Raw genomic sequence first — 21,994 nt, 5'->3', positions numbered from 1 at the left:
GTGACAAATGGGAGTAGCCACTTAGGCATCCTGTGCCCTCTGTCCCCCCACTACGAACTCGGAGCTGTGTCCCAAACGCTCCAGCTGGTAGTTAAGAGTCTCTGGCAGAAGTGGAAGCTTTGACTTGCAAATGCCAGGAGTGGCCTGGGGTGTTCTGGTGACCTGGGCTGGTTGCAGAGGCCAGGCTGGGGAGCAGCTCCTGCAGGTGACTCTGGGCAGCTCAGGCTGCCGGGGAAAAGCAGGTAGATGGAACAGAGCAATCTTCATTAGCAGCACTTAGCAAGAGGAACAAGGGCCCTGGAGCCAGGGAAATGGAATTGAGGACACTTTATTAGCTGCACAGGGCCCCTGTTTCCTGCAGGAACTCACCTAATTAGGAGCTGGGTTTGCATGATGGGAGAGAAGGGAAGAGGGAAAGAGCTGAGGCTTCACTTCAGTGCTGAGTCCCTGCAATCTAAATACAGTGGTGGTATTCTGAGTCATTTAAATACCTGATTGCACTTAGCCTGGTAAAGTGGTGGCGACTTCACTGCACTGGATGCGGTCCAACTGGGACAGTCTGTCAGGCTCAGAGCAGTTCTGTGATGAAGAAAGTACCAGGGAGAGTCAGCATCACTGCAGGAGCCTCTGGGAGTGGGTTCTGAGTTCTGAGCAGCTCTGTGACTCATGCTGTGGCCAGGCTCTGCTGCCTGCTGGCCTCAGGAAACAGTTGCCCTTGCACCTCTGCTTGTGCATCCCCAGCTACTGCAGTGGCCCTGTGGCAGTGACCAGCCAGCACAGACACAGCTCCTGCACTTCTGTCTGCAGACACAGCCAAGGTGAGGCTCACCCAAGAGGGCATAAAGCTGGTTCTGCTCCTGATCACTTCCCTGGTAGCCAGCCATGTCCAACACGACCTGCACGGCATCAACAAAGCAGCACAGCCCCCAGGAACCACTGAGCTGCTCAGGAGCAGGCAGTAACTCATCCTTATTCTGAAGGGGGTACTACAACTGCTGCCCCTGCACAGCCTTGCTCTGAGGGTTAGCCATAGTTGCATCCTTCCTAATTCCCTGCTTATTCAAAAAACTACATAAATCTAGATTTAATTTTACTGCACACTTAATTTGAACTTTTATTCTGCTTGGATAGGAGTGAAATCAGTTTCCATAATTCTCTTGTTCCCTTGACAGTCCTTACTGCCTGGACATGCTGGGGGTTGTTACCTTACATGAACCATTAATTGGAATCTGCTGTTCCTGGCAGCAGTACAGTCACAAACGACAGGCTCCTACATCTGTGCTTGCTGGGGGGAGTGTCTCTGCTCTAAACTGGGAGCAGAACCTCCACATGAAGCCAGGGTTAGAAAACAAATTCACATCTAAGCTGTTGCTGCAATACAGGAAAAGAACCACCTCTTCAAAAGCCATTTCCCAGCACATCACTGGGAGTGCTCTGCAGCTGCCCAGGTGTTCCTATTTGCTAGGTTGTTCTCTCTGCACTCTTTGGAGGCAGATTCCCAGCCTGTGCCTTAGAGGTCACAGAGCCACACAACTGCTTGGCTTGGAAAAAGCCTCCAGACATCAACCCAGCACTGTCAAGGACACTGTGCAGCACTGAGCTTGCCAGGGTCCTGCTCCTGTGGCCAGGTCCTGCTCCTGTGCCAACCTTCACCTGCTTTTTCTCTTCATTTCCTCCAACTAGAGGACATCACAATATCACAGTATCACTAAGGCTGGAAGAGACCTCAAAGATCATCAAGTCCAACCTGTCACCACACACCTCATGACTAGACCATGGCACCAAGTGCCACGTCCAATCCCCTCTTGAACACCTCCAGGGACGGTGACTCCACCACCTCCCTGGGCAGCACATTCCAGTGACAAACAACTCTCTTGGTGAAGAACTTTCTCCTCACCTCCAGCCTAAACCTCCCCTGGTGCAGCTTGAGACTGTGTCCTCTTGTTCTGGTGCTGGTTGCCTGGGAGAAGAGACCAACCCCTTCCTGGCTGCAACCACCTTTCAGGTACTTATAGAGAGCAATAAGGTCTCCCCTGAGCCTCCTCTTCTCCAGGCTAAACAATCCCAGCTCCCTCAGCCTCTCCTCACAGGGCTGTGCTCAAGGCCTCTCTCCAGCCTCGTTGCCCTTCTCTGGACACGTTCAAGTGTCTCAATGTCCTTCTTAAACTGAGGGGCCCAGCACTGGACACAGGACTCAAGGTGTGGCCTAACCAATGCAGAGTCCAGGGGCACAATGACTTCCCTGCTCCTGCTGGCCACACTATTCCTAATGCAGGCCAGGATGCTGTTGGTCTTCTTGGCCACCTGGGCACACTGCTGGCTCATGTTTAGGCGGCTGTCAATCAGCACCCATGGGTGCCACTGAAAACAGAGGGTGCAACATCCAGGGAAGGTTCCTCCTGCAAATCAGAAAATCCAGTAGTGGCACAAGGCTCACACTGCTGGAGGGCAGCACCAGGCTTTGCCTTGGTGGCAAGGGCAGGGTCCCTGTCTCACACCTGTCACTCTCTAGTGTGCTGAGCAGTGGTGTTTCAGTCACTACCAAACGTCCTCAGCTTGCCCCAGTTCTCACAAGCAGCTGGAGCAGGCTGAGAGCTGAGCACTGCCATGTCCTGGGTAGCTACTGAGATGGCCACGAGTGCCCAGGGCTCAGGTGTTGTTTGGGTCACTGAAGCCATGGTTTGCTGGAAGTTTTGATCCAGTGCTGTGCTCAGGAGTTTTGTCATCCCCTTCCCCACTCTGCTCTTCCACTGTCTGTGATGTGCTCACAGTGAGCTGGGCTGGGGCTGTCCCCTGCTCGGTGTGCATGGCTATGTGCACACAGTAGCCACAACCTGTCTCATCAGTGCTCTCAGTTCTTGCTCAACACCTTGCTGACCTCCATGGAAAGGGAGCCTTGGGTTGCTTTGATGCAAGTCACCCAAGGACTGTCCTGGAAAAGCTGGCCAGTGTCAGCCTTTCTCTGAGGGCCTGTCACAGACATAGCCACTGCCACTTCCAGTGACTTCAGTGCCATCTGGATGTGGAGCCACGAGCTGACACCATCCAGAGGTGAGACAGGAGGGGAAGAATAGAAAACAGAGTTCATGGATTGCTTCTGGAGATGGGAAGGTTCAACTCTTGGGGGATCCCTAGGATTCAGGTCCCTCAGGGGCCTGCCCTGCCTTGCTGGCAGCCTGAAGAGCCTGCACTGCTTTAAGAAGTTTCTCAGTGGGTACCCCTGGGTCTTGCTCGTGGTCTGTAGCTGTGTTACTGACTTCTCAGAGGCAGCATTTGAAGCAGAGCCAGAGGGTGAGCAGTCCAGAGAAAGTGTCTGCACCTTGCTTTGATGGCCTTGCAGAGGTGTCTGCAGTGGGCATAAGGCTCCACCATCACCTGGTGCCTCCTGCCTTGTAAGAAAAGGCTCCAAACTGCAGCTGCGGTGCCTGGGCTGCCTCCAGAGGACGTTGGCCATTGTTTGCCTCCCCAGCATTTGTGTTTGCAGCATCTGTCTTGGATTGCCTGCTCAGAAAGGCGTTTGCCAGTAGAATTGAAGTATACTTAAAAGCCAGCTATGGGTTGTTTGTTGTAAAGCAGCCGAGAGATAGCTGGCAAGACACCAGAAGGTCCAGACACTAATCTAATTGTTTACAGCTCATGGGGAGATTAATCCCCAAGATTGGATGCCCTCATTTCCTTTAGGCACTACAATGAATGTGTGAGATGCCAAACCCCACAGGGCAGCAGCAGAAAGAAAAATGGCTCCGTTTCAGTGCAGTTATTGTTTCAAATTCAGAAATATATTGATTCTCCTTGGGCTTTGATAAGGATATAAATGCAGAGTGCCCTGCTAAACAGCAGAGTATTCCTCTTGCCTGGCCTCAGTACAGCCACATCATGCTTGCTGCTGTCAGGGGAGCACAGTGCTCTGCAGCACTCAGTGGCACCTATGGAGTACACGGGGAGCAGGGTCAGGGTGCGCTTGCTGGCTCGTGAGGGTGAGCAAATGCTCCCTGTCACTGAGGAATGCACAGGCCTGCCTGCACAGCCCCAGGCTGCTGAGCCCTGAGCTGCTGTGAGGTGCTGTGTGTGGAGCACGAGCTCTGCAGAGGGGAAACCGCAGCCCAGCCTTGCTTGGGGGAGCCCTGAGGATGCTGCAGAGGCTCCTGCCTGGCTTTGGCAAGACGGGCTGCGGTGAAAGAGGCTCTTTCTGAACTGCAAGTGCAGCTCAGGAGCAAACTCTGCCCTTCAGAACACATCTGGAAGCACAGTTCAGTGACACCCAGTAGCACCTGTTCTGCAGCTCCTGTGTCCCTCTGCACTGCTAACACAGGACAGTGGGAGCCCAGCTGAGCTGGGGTGAACTGCCCTGGCTCCAGGACACCCAGGGTAGTGCTGGGTGGTGTGCTTGGTCCTAGAGAAAGCAATGTTCTGCCCTCCTGATGCCAGAACCTGAGAGGAGATGCCCCTTCTTGTGCTAAGGAGAATGACCAGGCCTTTGGCCAGGAGCAAGAGCTGGGGCTGGCCCTGGAGCCCAGGTAGATAATGCTGTGTCCTGTTGGCCTGCCATCCTGGGGCTCAGCTGCTGAGGGGGGCAGAGTGTGTGCAGGGCTGGGGGCTGCTTGCTGGCCAGCACAGTGCTTGGCTGAGGAAATTGTGCTGCAGTTGCAAGGACTTTTCAGCAAGCTGATGGGATTGAGATCTATTTATAACCATGTTGCAATACCTGGCACATGTGGGGGAAGAAAATGAGTATCCTGAACTAGTCTTTGCAGTGTTTCTGACTGAGCACGCCCTCATCTATCACTTCCCTTCGCTAGCTCTGGGGAGGGGGGGTGTTGGGCTAGTCAGGACTTGTTTGGGCTCAGCTTTTAACAATATCAGTCAGCACCCTGTTGCCTGAAAGTCTGAATCTGACAGAAGTTTACTTCTGAACGGGCTGCTTTAGTGAGGTCATGTGGAGATGCTGTGCTCCTGAGCCCAGGTGGTAGCTGTATGATTCTGGCATCCCCTGGAGAGCTGCGCTCTGCTGCATGCCTCAGTGAGGCCAGCCCAGCCCCTGCTTGCTGCTGGACATCCTGGGCCTGGGGCGGACAGGGTGGAACAGTGCAGAGCAGTCCTGCTCCTGGGGGCAGGGGGCAGTACCAAGCCTGTCCAAAGCAGGGTTTCTGTGGGGCAAAACCCAGGCTGGGCACTGCGTTCCAGCTGGCCACCGCTGTGTGACAGCAGCATCAGGGCGTGATGAGAGGCACAGCACCAGCCCTCTGCTGCCTCTTTCTCTGGTCTGCTTCCTGGGATGCTTTGGGTCAGAAGGGACCTTTAAAGATCATCTAGACCAACCTCCTGCAGTCAGCATGGACATACTCAACTAGATCAGGCTGCTCAGAACCCCACCTATGCTGATCTGGAATGTTTCCACGGATGGGGCATCTAACACCATACAGGGCAACCTCTTCCAGTTTGAGGGTATCTCATAGATCATAGGATCACAGGATGTTAGGGGTTGGAAGGGACCTTCGAAGGTTGTCAAGTCCAACCCCCCTGCCAGAGCAGGACCATAGAATCCAGCACAGGTCACACAGGAACACATCCAGATGGGGTTCAAAAGTCTCCAGAGAAGGAGACTCCACAGCCCCTCTGGGCAGCCTGTGAGCCTCACAGGAAGTAGGGAGCAGCCCCCGCAGTGGGGGCTGCTGCAGGGCCCCGGTGGCCTCCCCCTGACGTGGTGCTGCTTTGCAGGGCGTGGAGCGCATCGATGAGCCGGGGCTGAGGAGCCTGCGCACGGCCCGCAGGCTGCAGCCAGGCATGGTGCTCACCGTGGAGCCAGGCATCTACTTCATCGACCCCCTGCTGGATCAAGCCCTGCGAGACCCTGCACAGGCCTGCTTCATCGACAGCCAGGTCCTGCAGCGCTTCAGGGGCTTCGGTGGGGTGAGTACCTGAGCCAGAGGGACTCTGCCTGCTCCTCTCGCCTGTGCGCCTGGGAGCAGCCTTTGGCTCGGCTGGCAGCATGCACAGGCAGGGTGCCTGACCCAGCAGGTAGCTGAGAGCTCCCTGCTGCAGCTGCTGTGCCAGCACAGGGGCCTTGTCTCTCCATCCTGTCCAGGGCACAGGTCCCACTCAAAGCCAGCATCCTTGCAGAGCCTTCAGTAGTTGTGGAGGCACCCAGGGGCCTCTCATCTGTGCAGAGTGAGCACTCCGAGGGTGCTGCATTGTTCTCTGAGCTTTCATATCCATGCTCAGGGAAGACAGAGCAGGCAGCTGCAGTGCCCCTTCCTCGTCCCAGCTCTTCTGCTGAGGCTCAGCAAAGCTCACAATCGCTGGCAGCAGTGATCTTCTGGTATGAAAAGTCACTCACTAGGAATTGTCTGCTGCTGCCACCAGCTCAGTTGTCAGCACACGCCAGGCAGGACAGGGGCATTACACCAACGCTCATGGCCTGGGCTGGCTGTGAAGCAGCAGCCCAGTGGAAGGAGTGCTGCCTCACCCTGCATGTGTGCCACCCTCAGAGCTGTGAGCAGGCAGCTCCAGAGCAGTGGCCACGGAGCGCCCCCGGTGAAGTGCCTGCTCCAGAGACATGGGGCCCTGTCCTCGCTGCTGCTGAGCCCACTGCCAGGGTGTGGGACCTTACCTGCCTCTGTGCTCTTCTGCCAGCCAGCCAGCTGAGGTGGTGCCCAGCAAAGGGCAGCTGGCTCTGCATTTCCAGCTGAGAGCAGGCTGAGGTGGCACTGTGCACTGGGGCACGTTGTGGAGGAGCCCTGCAAAGCTCTGTTGCAGCTCAGCGTTGTAGTAAGGCCAGGTTTAACTGTCTGCTGGCCTTGTAAACACTGTGAGAGTTTTTCAGCAGCTGAACTGGCTCTTGGTGAGCTGTCTCTAGACATGCTCAGCACAGCCCATGTGTTTCCATGGCTTGCTGTGGATGCCCACTCCAGCTCTGCCGCTTGGGGCACGCACGTGGCTCACCTGCTGCCTGTGTGTGTGTGGAGCAGAGGATCTCTGCCTTGGTAGGAAGCTGCTGGATCAGGCACTTTTGTTCCAGAGATTTCAAGAAGAGTCCTAATCTCCTCCCATTTTTTGCTTAGCTTCCTGTAATGATGACTTGTGAGGAGACCCAGCCAACAAACTTGGCTAAAAGGGGGAGCTGCCCAAAAAGGATTGAGCAAACCCCCAAAGCTCCAGTCCCCTTGTGAACAATATATTTTACTCAGAGAGTAAAAATAATAATGCACACAACCCCTGAGCCAGATGTTGTCACTGTGCAGGAGAAGAATGGCAGCAAAATCTGAGGGAAGCACATCCAAGGGCTTCTGAGCACCACACAAAAGCAGAGTTAGGACAGGGCAGGGTGAAGGTCTCCGGCTGCACAGCTCTGGGTCCCTCCTGCAGCAGCAGAAGGTGCAGCTGGCTCTGTAGCGTGCTCAGTCCCCCATGTGCTGCTTCATTCTCCTTTCTCTCTCGGGAGCATTAAAAAGGTTGCTAGTAACAAATATCAACGGTGCAGGGTCAGCACTGGTGCCAGTCCTCGCTCACTACAGCCTGCCCAAACTCCCTTTAAGTTCAAAGGGAAAACACCTTCTACCAAGTGCTCCATTTCCCTCTGCAGAGCTCGGCACTAACTGAGATGTTCTTCATTTGCTTTAGTTTAATTCACTTCCAAAATGAACTCCTGTTGGCTAGAGCAGCACCCCTGTAATTCTTAGTGGGGCTGTCCACAGAGGCATTGTGGAGTGTAATGAGTTCACCTCCAGCTCATGGCTTTCCTTGGCTATTGGTAGTTCTCTTGCCTGTGACAAGTCTCCGCCTTAGGAGAGCAGCTCCTTTGCTGTGCCTCAAGGGGCAAGGCTGCAGCCATTTACTGGGGCCCACACTGCCTGGAGCTGGCTACCCAGAGCCTGCTCTGCATCCAGCCCAGCCCTCCTGCTCCCCTGCAGCGCAGGCACCCAGGCTGCAAGGCTGTGAGCTCTGCTCAGGGGGCTTGTAACTTGGGCTGTTCCCAAACCAGCTCTGCTGAGTCAAGCACTGGTCCCTCTGGAGGGGGCTCAGCCCCTGCTGGCCCTGGATGGGGAGCTCAGCTCAGCTGCTAGCTTCAGTCCTTCACAAGCCCCTCGGCCAGTTCTGGGCCTTCACTCAGTCGTGTGCTCCACGTTCCCCCCTGCAGACCCCAGGCCCAGGTCACTGAGGCCATGAATTCTGTGGGCCAAGGGCTGCCCCTGGGTGCTGGCACAGCGCTTGTGCCAAGGCCACTCATAGACAACTGTGGCTGTGCCAGCAGAGCTGGGTGCTGCTGAGGATAAGGGAAACACCAGCCCCAAGTGCTGCCCTTTAGGGTCTGACGTTTCCACCCTTCATAAGCTGATTGCTGGCTCATGCTGTTCATATGATGCTTGCTCAAAGGCCCAGTGCAGCCCTCCAGCCTTTTGTTTGGTCTTAACTGTTCAGCCTCTGTCCTGGCTCCTTTGTAGAACTAGCACTGGGCTTAGCATGGGGAAAGCCTGTGAGGCCTAGAGAAGGTGCTGCAAGCCAGCCTGCCATTACTAGCTTGCATTTGCAGCTGTTTCCCATCTAAAAGATCAAGAACTTCACAAAGCCCAGCACCCTGAAGACTTTTCCAAACACTGCTTCCCTGAGGAGCCAGTGGTGAACCAAACACAGCAGGGGGGTTAATGGCTTCTGCCCCAGGTGGGCAGAACCATGCAGTCATCTCTTTGCTCTGATTTCCAATTTTCAGAGGGCTGAGCTGTGTCTCTGGGCTGATGGTGGCTGTGTGTTGTGGAATGAAATGGTTTACTGGGCAGTAAACCCTCTGCTCATCTGTTCCTTACCACTGCAGGCAAAGCAGTTGTCCCAGTGAAATAGTTAACTTACCTTCAAGTTCTTGTCAGAGAAGGGAGAGTTGTAGGAAGGCCAAAACCAGCAACTAGTTGCTTATAAACCTTCTTTAACCCTTTTCTCTGAAGCTGTCTAATTAACATAATTAGGTTCAAGTAAGAGCAGTTGTTTCTAACCTGTATTTAGCTTATGGTTTATTGCTGCTTTCTGAGCCTGGCTGGCGGGCCTGTGCCTGAAGCTTCTCTTTCCAGCCATATCACTTGGTCCAACACAATAGGTGGCCTCACCCTGCTAATCTTCATCCTCTGGGACAAAATGTTTGCATCTGGACCATTAAAATGAAGTGTCCCTGACATGAGGATTTGTTTGTGAATAAGAGGAGGGAGGCCTGGCAGCATGGGATGAGAGTCACTGTGTGGCACAGAGCCTGTTAGCCTCTACAGAAACCACCTTGGCATTACCACCTTGTGCACGGTGCTGCCAGGAAGGTGCCTTCCCCAGCCCTGTAGGTTTACATAAGGGCAGCTCTGTCTCCTAAGCAGTCCCCCTGAAACAGAGAGGTTGAACCCTGCTCAAAATTACTGAGGGTTTGGTGGATGAGTCAAAACAAGTTCCCTTGGCTGCATGCATCTGGAACAGGTTGCCCAGGGAGGCTGTGGATGATCCCTCCCTGGAGGCATTCAAGGCCAGGCTGGATGAGGCCTTGAGCAACCTGGGCTGGTGGGAGGTGTCCCTGCCCATGGCAGGGGGTTGGAACTGGACCCTTCCAACCCAGCCCATTCTGTGAATCTGTACAAGCTGCACAGAGGCTCCTACAGCACCTGCCCTGATCTCCTTGGTGGGGCAGTGTGTGTGGACCATGTCCTGCCATCGCCTCCCAGGCAAGCCTCCTGCTCCCAGGGCCTGCAGTGGGGCTTTGCTGCTTTCCACACCCCTCAGCAAACAAATGCTCAGTGGATTCAAACAAATGAGCCCTGTCACCAGTGGTCTTCTAAAATCACATCTGGGGTCTGGCAGTGTGCAAACCTGGACTACTTAATTGGTCAGAACTGTTCCTGGAGTCCCAGCAGCCCGTCCCACATGCGATCGTCCCAAAGGACTGAAGAGTGCTGAGCCCCTGTCTTGGAAGAGAGCAGAGCAGGAGTGCACTGCTGAGGACAGAGTGTGAGGCCCTGCACAGCGGACAGCAGCCCTGGTGCTTGGCTCCTGGTGCTCGGCTGCTGTGCCTGCACAGCCCCGCGCGGGGCTGCAGCCGGGTCCCCTGGGCCGAGCCACGTCACGGCCTGTGCTGGCGTTATGCAGTTGTGCAACCAGACCCAGCCAGACAGGTCATAGCACTGCCCTTGATAAGGAAAAGGCACTCTGGGGACAGTGCTGGCACTCCCGGGCACTTGTCCCTTGCAGGAGCACAGTGTGAAGTGTGCCCTGGGACAGCAGAGTGTCCCTGGGGGCTTAGCAGAGTACCCTGAGCGCTGCTGGCACAGCGACCCCCACAGCTGTCTTTGCTCTGCCTTCAGGCCCTGCTCTGCAGCCCTGGCACAAGCAGCACTGCTGAACAAGAGCCTGCAGGCAGGGACAGCTTCGGGAGCAGGTTTCATAAGCACTGTCCCTGCTGGGAAGGGCAGTCCCAGGCCGCTCAGCCCTTGTGGGCAGCTCTAGCATCCTTTGTCCATTTGGACAGAGGACAAGGCCGAGCGATGGGCTCTGCTGGGGGCAAAGATCTGCAGCTCTTCTGAAGCAGCTTCTTGCTGCTGAGTTTAAGCTTAGGGTGATGCATGTGAAGGGAAAGAGCAGACATAAAAACATCCTGCCCCTCGGGAAGCTGAGTTCCTCTGCTGTGGCATTGCTTCCAGGCAGAGCGTGCACTGCACTCTGACAGAGCAAGCTCCTGTTTCAGGTGAGATTTGTCCAAGCTGAGGAGTGGTGAGCTGCTGGGGCAAGAGCTGGAGCTTTCCCAGGGATGATGGGTGAGGCCCCCTGGGAGCAGTGGGTCTGTGCACCCCCAGCAGCACCTCAAAGACTGGAGTTGCTGATGGTGAGCAGGCTGGTGCTGGGTCTCCTGCTTTTTACAGCAGTCCCCAGCTGTACAGTGAGCTGCTCTGAAACACTCCCAGATGGCTTTCCCCAGCCTCCCCCAGCTTTGGGATCTCTCAGTTCCCTGGTTTGGGCCAGCCCAGCACCCCCCTGTGCTCTCCTCATTCAGAGTCTCTCGCTTCATACCTCCACCAGGATCTCCCTCACAGGGCTCTTGAGCCAGCCCCATCTCTCTCTGTCCACTGTTTGTCATTCCTGCTTTGCCCTACCGCACCTTCCCCAGCTCCTTCTGTCACTCCAGCTCTGTTTGCCAGCTCCTTCCTCACCCTGATCTCTTGCAGCCTGGATAGGGCACAGCATTGATGGACACCTTGCCCCTCGTCTTCTCCCCCCTCCCTCTTAGTCTGCCTTTCATCTTCTTTGCTTTCCCTGCCCTTCCCCAGGGTGCCATGGTGTTGGCAAAGGCAGGAAGCACTGGATTTCAAGCCCAACAATTTCTGTGGCCATGGCACCTAGGGATGTGGTGGTCTTGAGTTGATGGTTGGACTCAGTGGTGAGAGAGGGCTTCTCCAGCCAACACAGCTCTGTGTGGTTCTCTGGGGGCTGCTGTGAGGCAGAGGGCAGCATTCACATTGAGGTGACTGTCTTGCTGAGCCCTTGGGTTCCTTCTGGCTCAGCTGGCCCAAAGCACAGCAGTGAATCAAAAAAGCTACCCTGGTAAAATGTGCTGAGGTGCATGGAGCCTGTGTCGCTCATTTCCCCTCCTGCAGCAAGGCGCCAGCCCTGCAGGCACACCACGTGTGAAGCCTCAGGGCCTTCAGCTCGCAGCTGCCCACATCCAGTGTGTGACCTCGGCAGGGTTGGTTCAGCTCTGCCCTATAATGCCCTGAGCTGGATTCCGAGCGAAGGGAGCCGGCTGGCACAGCACCCTTCGGTGCCTGGTGAGGGCTGGGTGATTCATTTTGCTTGAACAAATGGATTATTTTGCAATCAGAAGCACAAATGTCAACCAGCTTTATTTTTAGCTGAAAATGCTGGAGGTCAGGAGCAGTGAGAGCAGCTGTAAGGTGCCTGTGCTCCCTGGGATCCACACCTCACTCAGCCACCTCTAAAGGGGCTCAGCGTCTGCCCAGCATTGCTCTGATAAGAGGCAATGGCTGTGCAGGCAGAGGTCCTGTGAGGAGAGATCAGAGCCAGGCAGAAATGGAGCAGGCTTCTCATTGCAGCAGAGCAAGACCTGGAAGACTGAGAGGATCTGCTTTGTCCTTGCATGGTTTGAAATGCAGGGCCTGTACTTTAAAAGGAAGGTCTGAACCTGCTGAGGGCCTTCTCGTTAGCTCAGATCCTCTCTCTGCAGTACCAGCTGTGAGCTGCTTGATGGTGCAGGTCCTCCTTTGGAAGCTGGTTGTGTTTGCAGTACAGAGCATGGGATGTGTGAGGAGCAGCAGGAGGACTGCTTGGAGAGTGGGCACTGGGAGTGTCAGGGGGCACCTGATTTGTCCCTAGCACCCTGTGCCAGCAAGGCCAGAGGCAGAACCAGGGAAGTGTCCCTTGGCTGCTCCTGATGCCAAGGGCTGGGGTTTATTGGCAGCATGAGTTCATTGCTGCAGCATCTTGCTCAGCCTGTTGCTGGTGCTCCAGGCAGCAGAGGCACCATCTGAGTCACCTGTGGGGCCACCGTCTGCTGTGGGGCTGCTCTGCTGGGGCCATCATGGTGCTTGTGTGATCCCAGGAGGGTGGCCGGGGCCGGTGGCTCAGAGGGGACTGGATCCTGCAGAGCTCTGCAGCACGGTGCTGGTGGGGATGGGCAATAGCAGTGCTCTCACCAAGGGCACAGGCTGGAGTGCACCCTGTGCTGCACAGGCTGGCATGCACCTCATGCCCCTGCTGGGGACTCTGGCTGGCTGGCACTGACCTGCTGTTGTGTCTGCCAGGTGCGGATCGAGGACGACATCGTGGTGACAGCCAGCGGGATGGAGCTGCTGACCTGTGTGCCACGCACTGTCGAGGAGATCGAGGCTTTCATGGCAGAAGCAGAGAGTGGATCCAAGGCCTTCGAGGGCCTCTGCAGCCCCAGGCAGTAGCAGCTGCTGGAGGTGCAGGAGCAGGGAGCTGCTTCTGCCCCACAGCCAGCAGTCGCCCACTGCCTGCGGCACAATGAAGCATGTCCAGCTGTGAGGGGCAGCAGGCTGCTGGCTGCAGCGATTCCTTCCCTAGCAGTGGAGGAGGGAGGCTTCAGCACTTGATGCCCAGGTAACCCAAGAGCTGCTGCTGCATCACCAGGGGCTGACACCTCTGTCAGACCTCAGCTCAGACAGCTTGCAATGAAATCTGCACGTTGATGATTGGGACTCTCACACAGCACAGCACAGGGACTGTCTGACTCTGGCAGTGACTGGAGCAGGCCAAGTCCTTTCTTACACTGCAGCACCAGCACTGCCAAACCCAGAGCAGAAACCTCAGCTGCTCTGGGGCGGTGCAGGGACACTTCTGCTTTTCTTATGGATCTTATCTCAGAGTCACTGGGGTAAGCAGAATCAAATTTGTATTAAAATTCCTCCTTGGCATCACGATGCTCCCAGCTCTGTGATCATTGTGCTCTTCTGCTCCCCTTCCTGTGTCCTTACCTGAGCAGTCTGTGCTCTGCAAGCCTCAACCCTTCGTGAGCCAGACTGCTCTGGCTGCTGAGCCTCCACACAGCCTGGGGCTTGTCAGGTTTGCCCAGCTGTTGGCTCCCTAAGACACAGAGTGCTGTGGTGTTCAGGGGCTGTGGAAGCTGCAGGAAGGGAACAAATCCCTTTGGTGCAGGGCTGAGAGTCCCTGCCCAGTGCTAGCCAGTCCAGAATGAGATCCTGTGCAATTTATTTGGGTATGCCACAAACATTCATAGAGACCATCAAATGATTTCCCATTCATGCAAGCCTTAAACTGCCCAGAAAACCTTTCTTTACTGCAGTGTTCATCACCCTGCAGGAGAAGAAATGTGTTTCTTGCATCACAACCCAGCACTCGTTGCTCTAAGTGCATAAAAATCATCTCCCTGACTTCAGGAACTGCAGAGCCACCTCAGGCCTCTGCTGTGCCAGGGAGCTGAAGTCACCACAGGGTGTCAGAGCCTTCCTGGCTCTTACCTCTGGCCAGGGGAGGATTTGCCCAGCTGCCTTGAACAGCTCAGCACCTGGGTTCTGCTGCTCCTGTCCTGGAACTGGCAGGCAGGCAGTGGGACCAGGTGGCAGCTGGAGTGCCTGTCTCCCATGAGGGGTGCAGCACAGCACGGCTTGGGTGGTGTCACAAGCTGCTGTGGTGGGGATGAGAACCTGCTCTGTGCTGGGAGAACAGCCTGATGACCCAGTGCTCAAACAGGGGCCTGGAGAGACACACTGAGGGGCAGTCCAGGGGACTTCACTCCTGTTTAATGTCTCTTGGTTGTGTTCCTGTAAAGGCTGCTGGGCACTGCTCTGTGCCAGGGAAGTGCTAGAGGTAGCAGCTGTGAAGGGGTGAGGAGGGAAGGGTGTGACAGCAGCAGCTTGTGTGTGCAGCTGTGCTGCTGCTTCCTGCTGTGGCAACTCAAGCCTTGTACCCCTGGTGTGCAGTCCTTGTGCAGAGGACATCAGGCTGTGCTTTGGTGGCTTTCAGGTACAAGAACTGATCTGCTCTGATCTGCCCCTAAATTTCAGGAGGTTGTTTCCCAGTGCCAGGTGGTGGTTGTGGCCCAGGCCTGTGCCCTGCACACCCAAGTGCTTTCCGATGGCATGCTCTGAGCACAGCCATGGGCTGGCTCAATCCTGTGGTTTCTGAACCCTGCTGCTGCTTGGGTGCAGTTTTAAAGCAGCACTCTGCAGCTTTATGGTTTTTTTTTAAGGGAGTTCTGGAGTTGTTTCAGCTCAGCCATAACCCAGGGCCTTCCCCTGGCTGTGAGTAACCTTGGCAGATGCTGGGCCCTGTGCTGCAGAACAGGTCGAGCAATCCGGGTGCTGCAGGAGGCAGAACTGGTTCTGCTCTGCGTGCCCCAGCGGCAGCTCTGCCAGGCTGGGGGGAGGCACAAACGGGAGCTGGGGAAGCACCCATGCCTCAGTCTGGGGTGCAGCACCAGCTCCCATTTGCCTTTGGAACCAGCCCCATTCATCTGAACAGAAACCTGATCCTCCCTTCCAGGAGCCTGTGCTGTGATGATGGCAGCTCTCCACATAAGCAAGAAGTGCATTCAGCTGTTCCGCTGCCCTGACAGGGAGGCAGAGCCTCCAAAACCAGGCCAAGGGCTGCTCAGTGCACAGAGAATGTGTCAGTGGGGGACACAGAGGCTGGGCAAGGTCCTTTCTGACTGCACTAGGGTGGCTTAGGCTGTTGCCTGCCATGTTTCCCAAAGGCCTTTTCCCCTTGGTGCAAACAGCTTGGCATGGAGTGTCACCAAGAGCAGAGTGCATTATGCTGAGCAAGTCAGGGTGTTGAGAAGGGTCCCAGCCTCTCTGTAGCAAGAGGAGAGCCTTGTCCAGGTCACCTAGGTGTGGGGCTTCTGTGCCTTGCAGTGAAGAGCCAAGGTGAGGCATTTTGCTGTCACACAGCCTGGGCCGCTCCGCCTCAGGGCAAAGAGAAGGAAAATCTCAGCTCTGCCTTTGGTGTTTTGTCAGGAGGGGCATTAGAACCACAGGCTGACACCTTCCTTGCAGCCAGTCTCTCCATGAGGGTAGATTTAAAGTGATCATTTGTTCTGTCTTGGGTGTATGGATTCAGGTACTTGCAGTGATGTGCTGCTCACAGCCTGCATGCTCCCCTGGGCAGCCAAAGCAAGCTGCAGACTGCTGAGCCAGAAGTGTCCTTGTGCAGGCAGGTGACTGCTCCTCACTCAGGGGCTGCCTACACAAGGAGTGGAGTTGGAGCTGTCAGCAGCAATAGGTGGAGAAGTCACCCTCCAGAGCATCAGGATTGCTCCCACTCAAAGGGACTTCACAACCCTTTTACAGCAGTCAGAAAGGAGCTCCAGAGACTGGGAGCTGCCTTCTGGTCATTAGGGGAGGACCCCACAGTAGCCTCTCAAACCAGCTGCAGGTCAAGGCTGCACTGTCCCAGCTCACAGAGCAGCCAGCCAGGGGATAGAGCAGCTCCTGCTTCTGCAGGTTAACAAATCAGATGCTCTTGGGTCAGCTTTCCCTTGTAGTCCTTGGTGTCCTGCTCCCCTGCCAGCTGCAACATCTTCAGTCTAAAATGTCTTTTGTGTGTGTTACAGCTACAGTTCAGCCAAAGCTGCAATCAGTCTTTGATGCTTTCCACTGGTACAGGCCTGAGTGGAAGCTAGGAACAGAGCCTGCTGCCCTCACGTCCCCAGGCAGCAGCTTGAGGTGAGCACCTCTGCAACAAAAAGGGAGAGGACAAGAGGCCAGCACTAGAAGCAAAAGGTTTTATTAGCTGCTGCTCTTTCAACCCTACCTACGTAAGCTGCAGCTAGAACCAAAAGACATCTTTGTAAAAAGACTACCAGAATCCAAAACAATCCATAGAACTTTTCTGTAGGTATTAAAAGTTTAGATTCAAACCCAACTTTGTAAGGTTTGCTAACAGCATCTTCATAGAGATAATATCCAAGGTCTCTTCCTAAGGACAGGTACGAGGCCAACAGCATCCTACAGCATCCTGTGGGGAGAGTCAGACAGGGCAGCAAGCCACTAGCCAGCACTGCTTCAGTGGAACACAACCACACCAGCAAGGAAATAGTTTAAAAGGAAAATAAATTAAGGTCACATCAAAGGTCCTGCTTTGCTGTGCACTGCTCACTGCAGTGCAGCTCACTGCATTATGGGCCTGGCAAAGACCCAGCACTAGCAGGTAAAAACTTGTTCTGAACATAACCCAAGACTGAAGAGGCTTCAGAGCTGTGTGCTGGCTGCAGCAAGTCACTGCATCTGGTACTCAGACCAGGGCCATTTGGGTTACCTGGAGATCTTGGCTGCAAGTCTGAGCAGCCATGGAAGTGGAGCTGAGTGTCAAGGGGCAGTGATCCAAGCACTGTGGCTGACCCTAGGCAAGCTGCAGATTTTGTTCTCCCGGACACCTGCACCCCATCAGGAATGCAGCTTTGCAGAGCACAGGTTTGGCAGCATTTGGGCATTTTCTTGCTCTTGTGAGGCCCTGCTTGGATCTGAAGCATCCTGAGCCTGTACAAGAGATCAAGCAGCACTCTCAGAAAGCCTTGTAGGATCAGTGACCTTTGTGTGTGCTGCCTGACCTCTAGTGCAGGATGCTTCAGCCTGAGCTGCTGTTGGGCAGCCAACTGCCTGTACATATCCTGTACATATCCTCAGAGCATACTGCTGTTGTCCAGCAAGCACCCAGCTCACCACTGCTACACCCTCCCCAGCAGCTACCACTGGACAGGAAAGCCACAAGTAGTGCTTTGCAGGATGTGCTCCATGGATCTACAGGCCAGGGAAAGCAACCAAGCCAGGGCTTCTGCAGCCTGTAACACAGCAAGCTAAGGGCTGAGACACAGCCACAGCTACCCAGAGGCATTTCAGCCAGCGAGGAGTTTCTGGTACTCCTGCTGGATTCCTCCCAGCATGCCAGCTGTAAGTGACCCTCTGTGGCAATGCCCTTCCCTGGGAGCAGGCTGCCTGCTGGCTGTGAGCTGAGCTCTGCAGCTTTGGGTAGATCCTGGGAGGAAGGGAAGGTCTCAGAGAGCACCCAGGTGGCTTTTGGTGCAACTGTATCAAATCTTCAGTGTTAAACCCAGAGGGAGGGAAAGCGCCCGAGGCCAGGTCAGGAGGACAGTGTGTGCCGGGTCACTGCAGGCAGCTGCAGGGCACAGGGCAGGGGCTGCGGCAGCGCCTACTGCCCGCTGCTGTCGGGGCTGGCCCTGGGGGGCTCAGTGCCGGCGGGCTGCACATTGTCCGCCAGGTTGTGCGCGTGCTCCAGGAACAGGTCCTTCAGTACGCTCAGCTCCTTGGTCAGGAGCTTGATCTTGGCCTCCAGGCGCTCGTTCTCCTCCTTCAGCTGGGTGACCCTCTGCAGCGTGTCCTGCGCCCGCTGCTTGCTCTTCAGGCGGCTCTTCTTCACCGCCATGTTGTTGCGCTCGCGCCGCTGCCGGTACTCCTCGCTGCTCCTGTCCACCAGGCAGCCCTTCTTGCCCTGCCTGCTGGGGGGCACGGCCTTGCCCCCGCCCGCGGGGCTGGCGGGCACCAGCTGCGGCACCTGCTGCAGGCCGCTGCCGTGCGCCTGGCTGTAGATGACGCTGACGCCGTTGGCCTCCGTGCCGGGGGCCTGGGGGGATGCCTTGCTCATCTGGACAGGCTGCCCTGGGGCACCACGCAGCGGGAGGCTGGGGGTCTCGAGGAGGGGCTCCCAGCAGGGCTTCACATGGATCGAGGGCAAGCTGAACCTAGCAGGAACAGAAGTGCTGTTAAAGGTGCTGGGCTCGGCCCCAGGCTGCTGCAGCTTGGCTTTAGCAGGAGGCACTGCTGGCACAGCTGGCAAGGACATGTCCCTGCTCTGCTGGAAGCGGACAAGCTGCCAACTGCATTGCTGAAGCCTCTCAGACATACTTGGACTGGAAGGGGCTGTTACTGGGTCATGCAGTCAGGCTGTTTGCATTGTTCCCTCAGTCATTCCAAAGCCACCCCTGCTGGATGGGTGTCTAGCCTAGCCCTGAATATCTCCAGTTTCACAACCTCTGTCTTGGCAGCAGGTTCCACTGTCTAACTTTTCCTCCAGTTATATAATCCTCTTGATTTTCAGACTGGATATGTAGTTCCTCAGCTTAAACCTATTAACAGCCTGACTCTTGACCAACAGGAGTTCTTGATCCTTGCCCTCTCCAGTTCCTCCCTGGTCTCTTTTCTCTGGAGACCTTTCCTCCATCACCTTACAGCAGCTGCTTTTGAGGATGATGTCCAAGCTGCTGACTGTTGCAGAGAAAAGAACCTCTGTGGAAAAGGCAGCGTGGTGCCAGGGCTGTGACTGAGGGGCAGCCCAGGGACCCCTCTGACCACAAGAAGCTAAACCTGTACTATGCCCAGGACAAGCAGGTGGGACATGAACCTAAGGTGATGGCACCGTGGGAATAACTCATAGCAGCCAGGGCACTGTTGCCACCCACAGATGCCAGTAGCCACAGCTGACTCACCCACATCTGCTCTCCTGCTGCAGCCCCTGCCCTGCTCATTTTCTACTGCCCTTTCTAGCAGGCAAACAGGCCTGGTGAGCGTGACACCTTCTCATCTACGTTCTCCTGCTGCTGAGGTCAGCCTGCTTCTGATCCTGCTATGGCATAGGAAGGACTCCACCAGAGCTGCTGCAGGGACACAGCCCTGGCAAGGCTAAGTGCTGCTACCCTTCTCACCTCACAACTTGACCCAAGTGCCTGGGAGAAAAGAGGGGAAGCACAGCAGGGTTGTTGCAGGTTCCTGAAACACCAACCTATGGCTCCAAGGCAAAGCACCCAGTGGCCAGACTGGCAGAAGCACCTCCCTGGAACAGCCCTGGTGCCAAGCTCAGATGGCAGGTCAGTGGTGCAGCCCTGTGCCCTGCAGCACCACACACCATCCCTGCCTGTCCTCAGGAGGACCTGCTGGGGAAGCAAGCAGCTGAAGGTAGCAGCGGGCAATGGGAACCACCCAGCATGGGCAGTGTCCAGCCCAGGGCTGATGGCTTGCAACAGCCACAGCACAGGAGCTGGCTGCAGGCACTGCTGTGCCCAGCTGGTGAGATGTTCGTGGGGGAGCTGCTGGGTGGCACTGGTCACCCCGAGCTCACGAGTTCAGCAGCTGTTTACTGTTCCTGTTTGTTTTCCTCGGCAGCCTGAGCTGCTGCTCCACCTCCTGCCCGGGCACCATCACAAAGGTTAATGGTTGCAGCCATTCCACACTGGCTTGTCAGGAGGGGAGCAGAGGCAGCTGTGCTATGGCTCAGCACCCTGAGGGGGGAAGCCTAGCAAGCCTGTTGAATGCTACTCCAAAGCAACATTCTGAAGTCTTCTCCCTTAGAACAGGCAAGTTGTGAGCACACCCACAGCCATCCTGCCCAGCAGCTCTCCTAGTCCAGAGCAGCAAGAGTTCAGCACTGCTTTCTGACACTCTTACAGCCAGATCCATGCACACCCCCTCACCTGGGTATTTGCTCTCTGCCACACTGCAGCTCCTACAGCACCTTCTGCAAGAAACACCTAAGGGTGAATGAGCAGTTTGGGTCTGCAGGTCAGCCGAGTGCACAGCAGGGAAGATGTCACTGCATGGGCAGCAGACTGGCACTGCCAGTGCAGAGGCAAGTCTGCTACTCCCTGGGGAGCACACACTGCACCCCTTGGTGCCTACGCACTGCTTTGTCTCAGCTTTATTTTTCAGCACAGGACTGGTGCAGAGTCAGAGCACCCAGCCCTGCTTGATCTCCCCTAAGAACAGCATTTCCCACTACCTTTGGTGTCCTCTCAGGATGCTCTCCTGTCCCCTCTGCAGTGCCTGCTGGCTTCCCCTGGGCAGCCCCTGCCGTTTTCAGTCTGCTTGGTGTGCTTCAGGAGATGGTCCAGGCGAAGGGCTGCCTCCTGCTCCTGAAGGCATCCACCCGACATCTACCAGGCTCCTTCACGTCACCAGGTGCCAGGCACCGTTTCTTTCTGTGCTCTCCAGGCTATTTCATACTGCTTACCCTTCCCTGCAGATCTTTCCATTTCCCCTGCAGCTCAGTGGCAAACCTGCTCCATTCCAAATGTGAATGGCCTGAATTGGGCAGTGCACAGGCAGGAGCAGAGGATGAACCAGTGTCACACAACAAGCCTTCCAGCCCTGCTAGGACAGACCTCCCTCGCTTCCTTCCCCCTGGAACTGATGTATTTTGTGTCAAATGGCCTCCTGAACACCCTCTGGTCTGCACTGCTGCCTCATCTGGGAGCTGACACCTGGCTCCCATCCTGCTCAGCCACTACCTGTGCAGAGCAAGCAGCACTATCTGCACTGCATCACCCACAACCTGTGGCTACTGCAGGGCTGCTGACAGCCTGGCTGGAAACTAACCTCTGCCCCTGCTTCTCTGGAGGCCAGAGCCCTGTCACCAGTTGTCAGCTCTTCAGCAGGACAAGAAGGAAGGTATCCTGGGCCCCAAGAGGTGCCACGGGGCATCCATCAGGGAGTGCTGCAAGGAGGTTTAAAGGCAGCAGGTACAAGACAGAGAAGGGCCTCTCACAAGTGCCAGGCAAAGGACACAGTAGGTGGGACAGGCAGAGAGGCCTCAGGAGTTGACTTCCCAGACACTGCGCTACACAGGCACAGCTGCTGAGCTCCTCTCTCAGGTTTCCTGTGACAGGGTGACAGCCCCAGCACAGCAGGAGCCAGCAGTTTCCCAGCATCTTGTTCCCATAAAGCTGCTCATTAGGCTGGGCTCAGCAACAGCCCTAGGCTGGTTCCACCCAGCACATGGCAGTGTTTGCAGTGGCCAGTTAGAACTGCCTTCTCCTCTCCTTGGGCCACCAGCTGGCCACCCACCACAGCTTTGAGCTCAGAGGTGTTTTCTGCAGCAGAGAGGGTTCTTACAGTCTCACAGCACTCCTCAGGGACCACAGAGACTCCCAAGCAAATCAAAGTCTTTATTATCTTTGCTTTCACCAAAAAGGAAAAAAAACCCAAAAATTAAACTCCCAAATGTTTGCTTTGGCAGAAAGCTGAAAGATGTTTTAGTTTGGTTTAGTTTGTCAAGTCAGCTGGCTTGGTTTCTGACTTAGCAGCACAAAACACAAAGCACTCTGCTCCTCTGCTGAGCTGTGGCTGTGCCGACCCTGATCACCAGTCAGGACAATTCCATTGCACAGCTTCACTCAGCTGCCTTCCCTAACACAGAACCAGCCACAGCTGAGCAGCAGGAGCTGGCCCCTTCCGTGGCTTCAGTAGGACTCCCCCAGGAGGCTCTGACTCTCAGTCCAGCTGACCTTGCACACAGCACAGGACTCCCGGGAGAGCCCACTCCTGCCTGGTCTCCTGGCCTCTCCCAGGGCAGGAGCTGAAGGTGCCTCACACCCCCCTGGCTGGCAGCTCAGCCCTATCACATTACCACGGCTGACAGCACCTTCCCAGATTTTGCTCATTAGCTCCTTTTTCCCAAACACCTTACAAGACAAACACGCTTCGAGGTCCTCCGAACGCGTGCTCAGAACATCTGAAGCAGGTATTTTAATTGC

The 21,994-nt window shown here is 55.7% G+C and overlaps 2 protein-coding genes across 2 annotated transcripts in view; one reads left to right on the top strand and one right to left on the bottom strand.

Moving 5' to 3' along the window:
• Window positions 1-13,410, top strand: part of PEPD (peptidase D) — a 92,429-nt gene extending 79,019 nt beyond the window's left edge. The window contains exons 14-15 of the mRNA XM_054170019.1: window positions 5,719-5,910; window positions 12,777-13,410. Of these exons, the coding sequence (XP_054025994.1) occupies window positions 5,719-5,910; window positions 12,777-12,926 (342 nt within the window). The 3' untranslated portion in view covers window positions 12,927-13,410. The remainder of the gene's footprint in view (window positions 1-5,718; window positions 5,911-12,776) is intronic.
• A 2,819-nt stretch (window positions 13,411-16,229) lies between these two features.
• Window positions 16,230-19,089, bottom strand: CEBPG (CCAAT enhancer binding protein gamma). Its single transcript, XM_054170110.1, has one exon. It carries the CDS (start codon window positions 18,370-18,372, stop codon window positions 17,662-17,664), a length of 711 nt encoding a protein of 236 aa, XP_054026085.1. The 5' UTR covers window positions 18,373-19,089; the 3' UTR covers window positions 16,230-17,661.
• Between the last annotated feature and the right edge of the window lie 2,905 nt (window positions 19,090-21,994).

This window comes from Dryobates pubescens, chromosome 19 (assembly GCF_014839835.1).
Source record: "Dryobates pubescens isolate bDryPub1 chromosome 19, bDryPub1.pri, whole genome shotgun sequence".
Taxonomy (NCBI): domain Eukaryota; kingdom Metazoa; phylum Chordata; class Aves; order Piciformes; family Picidae; genus Dryobates; species Dryobates pubescens.
The sequence above is the reverse complement of the archived record's forward strand: the minus strand, read 5'-3'. Positions and strand labels throughout refer to the sequence as shown.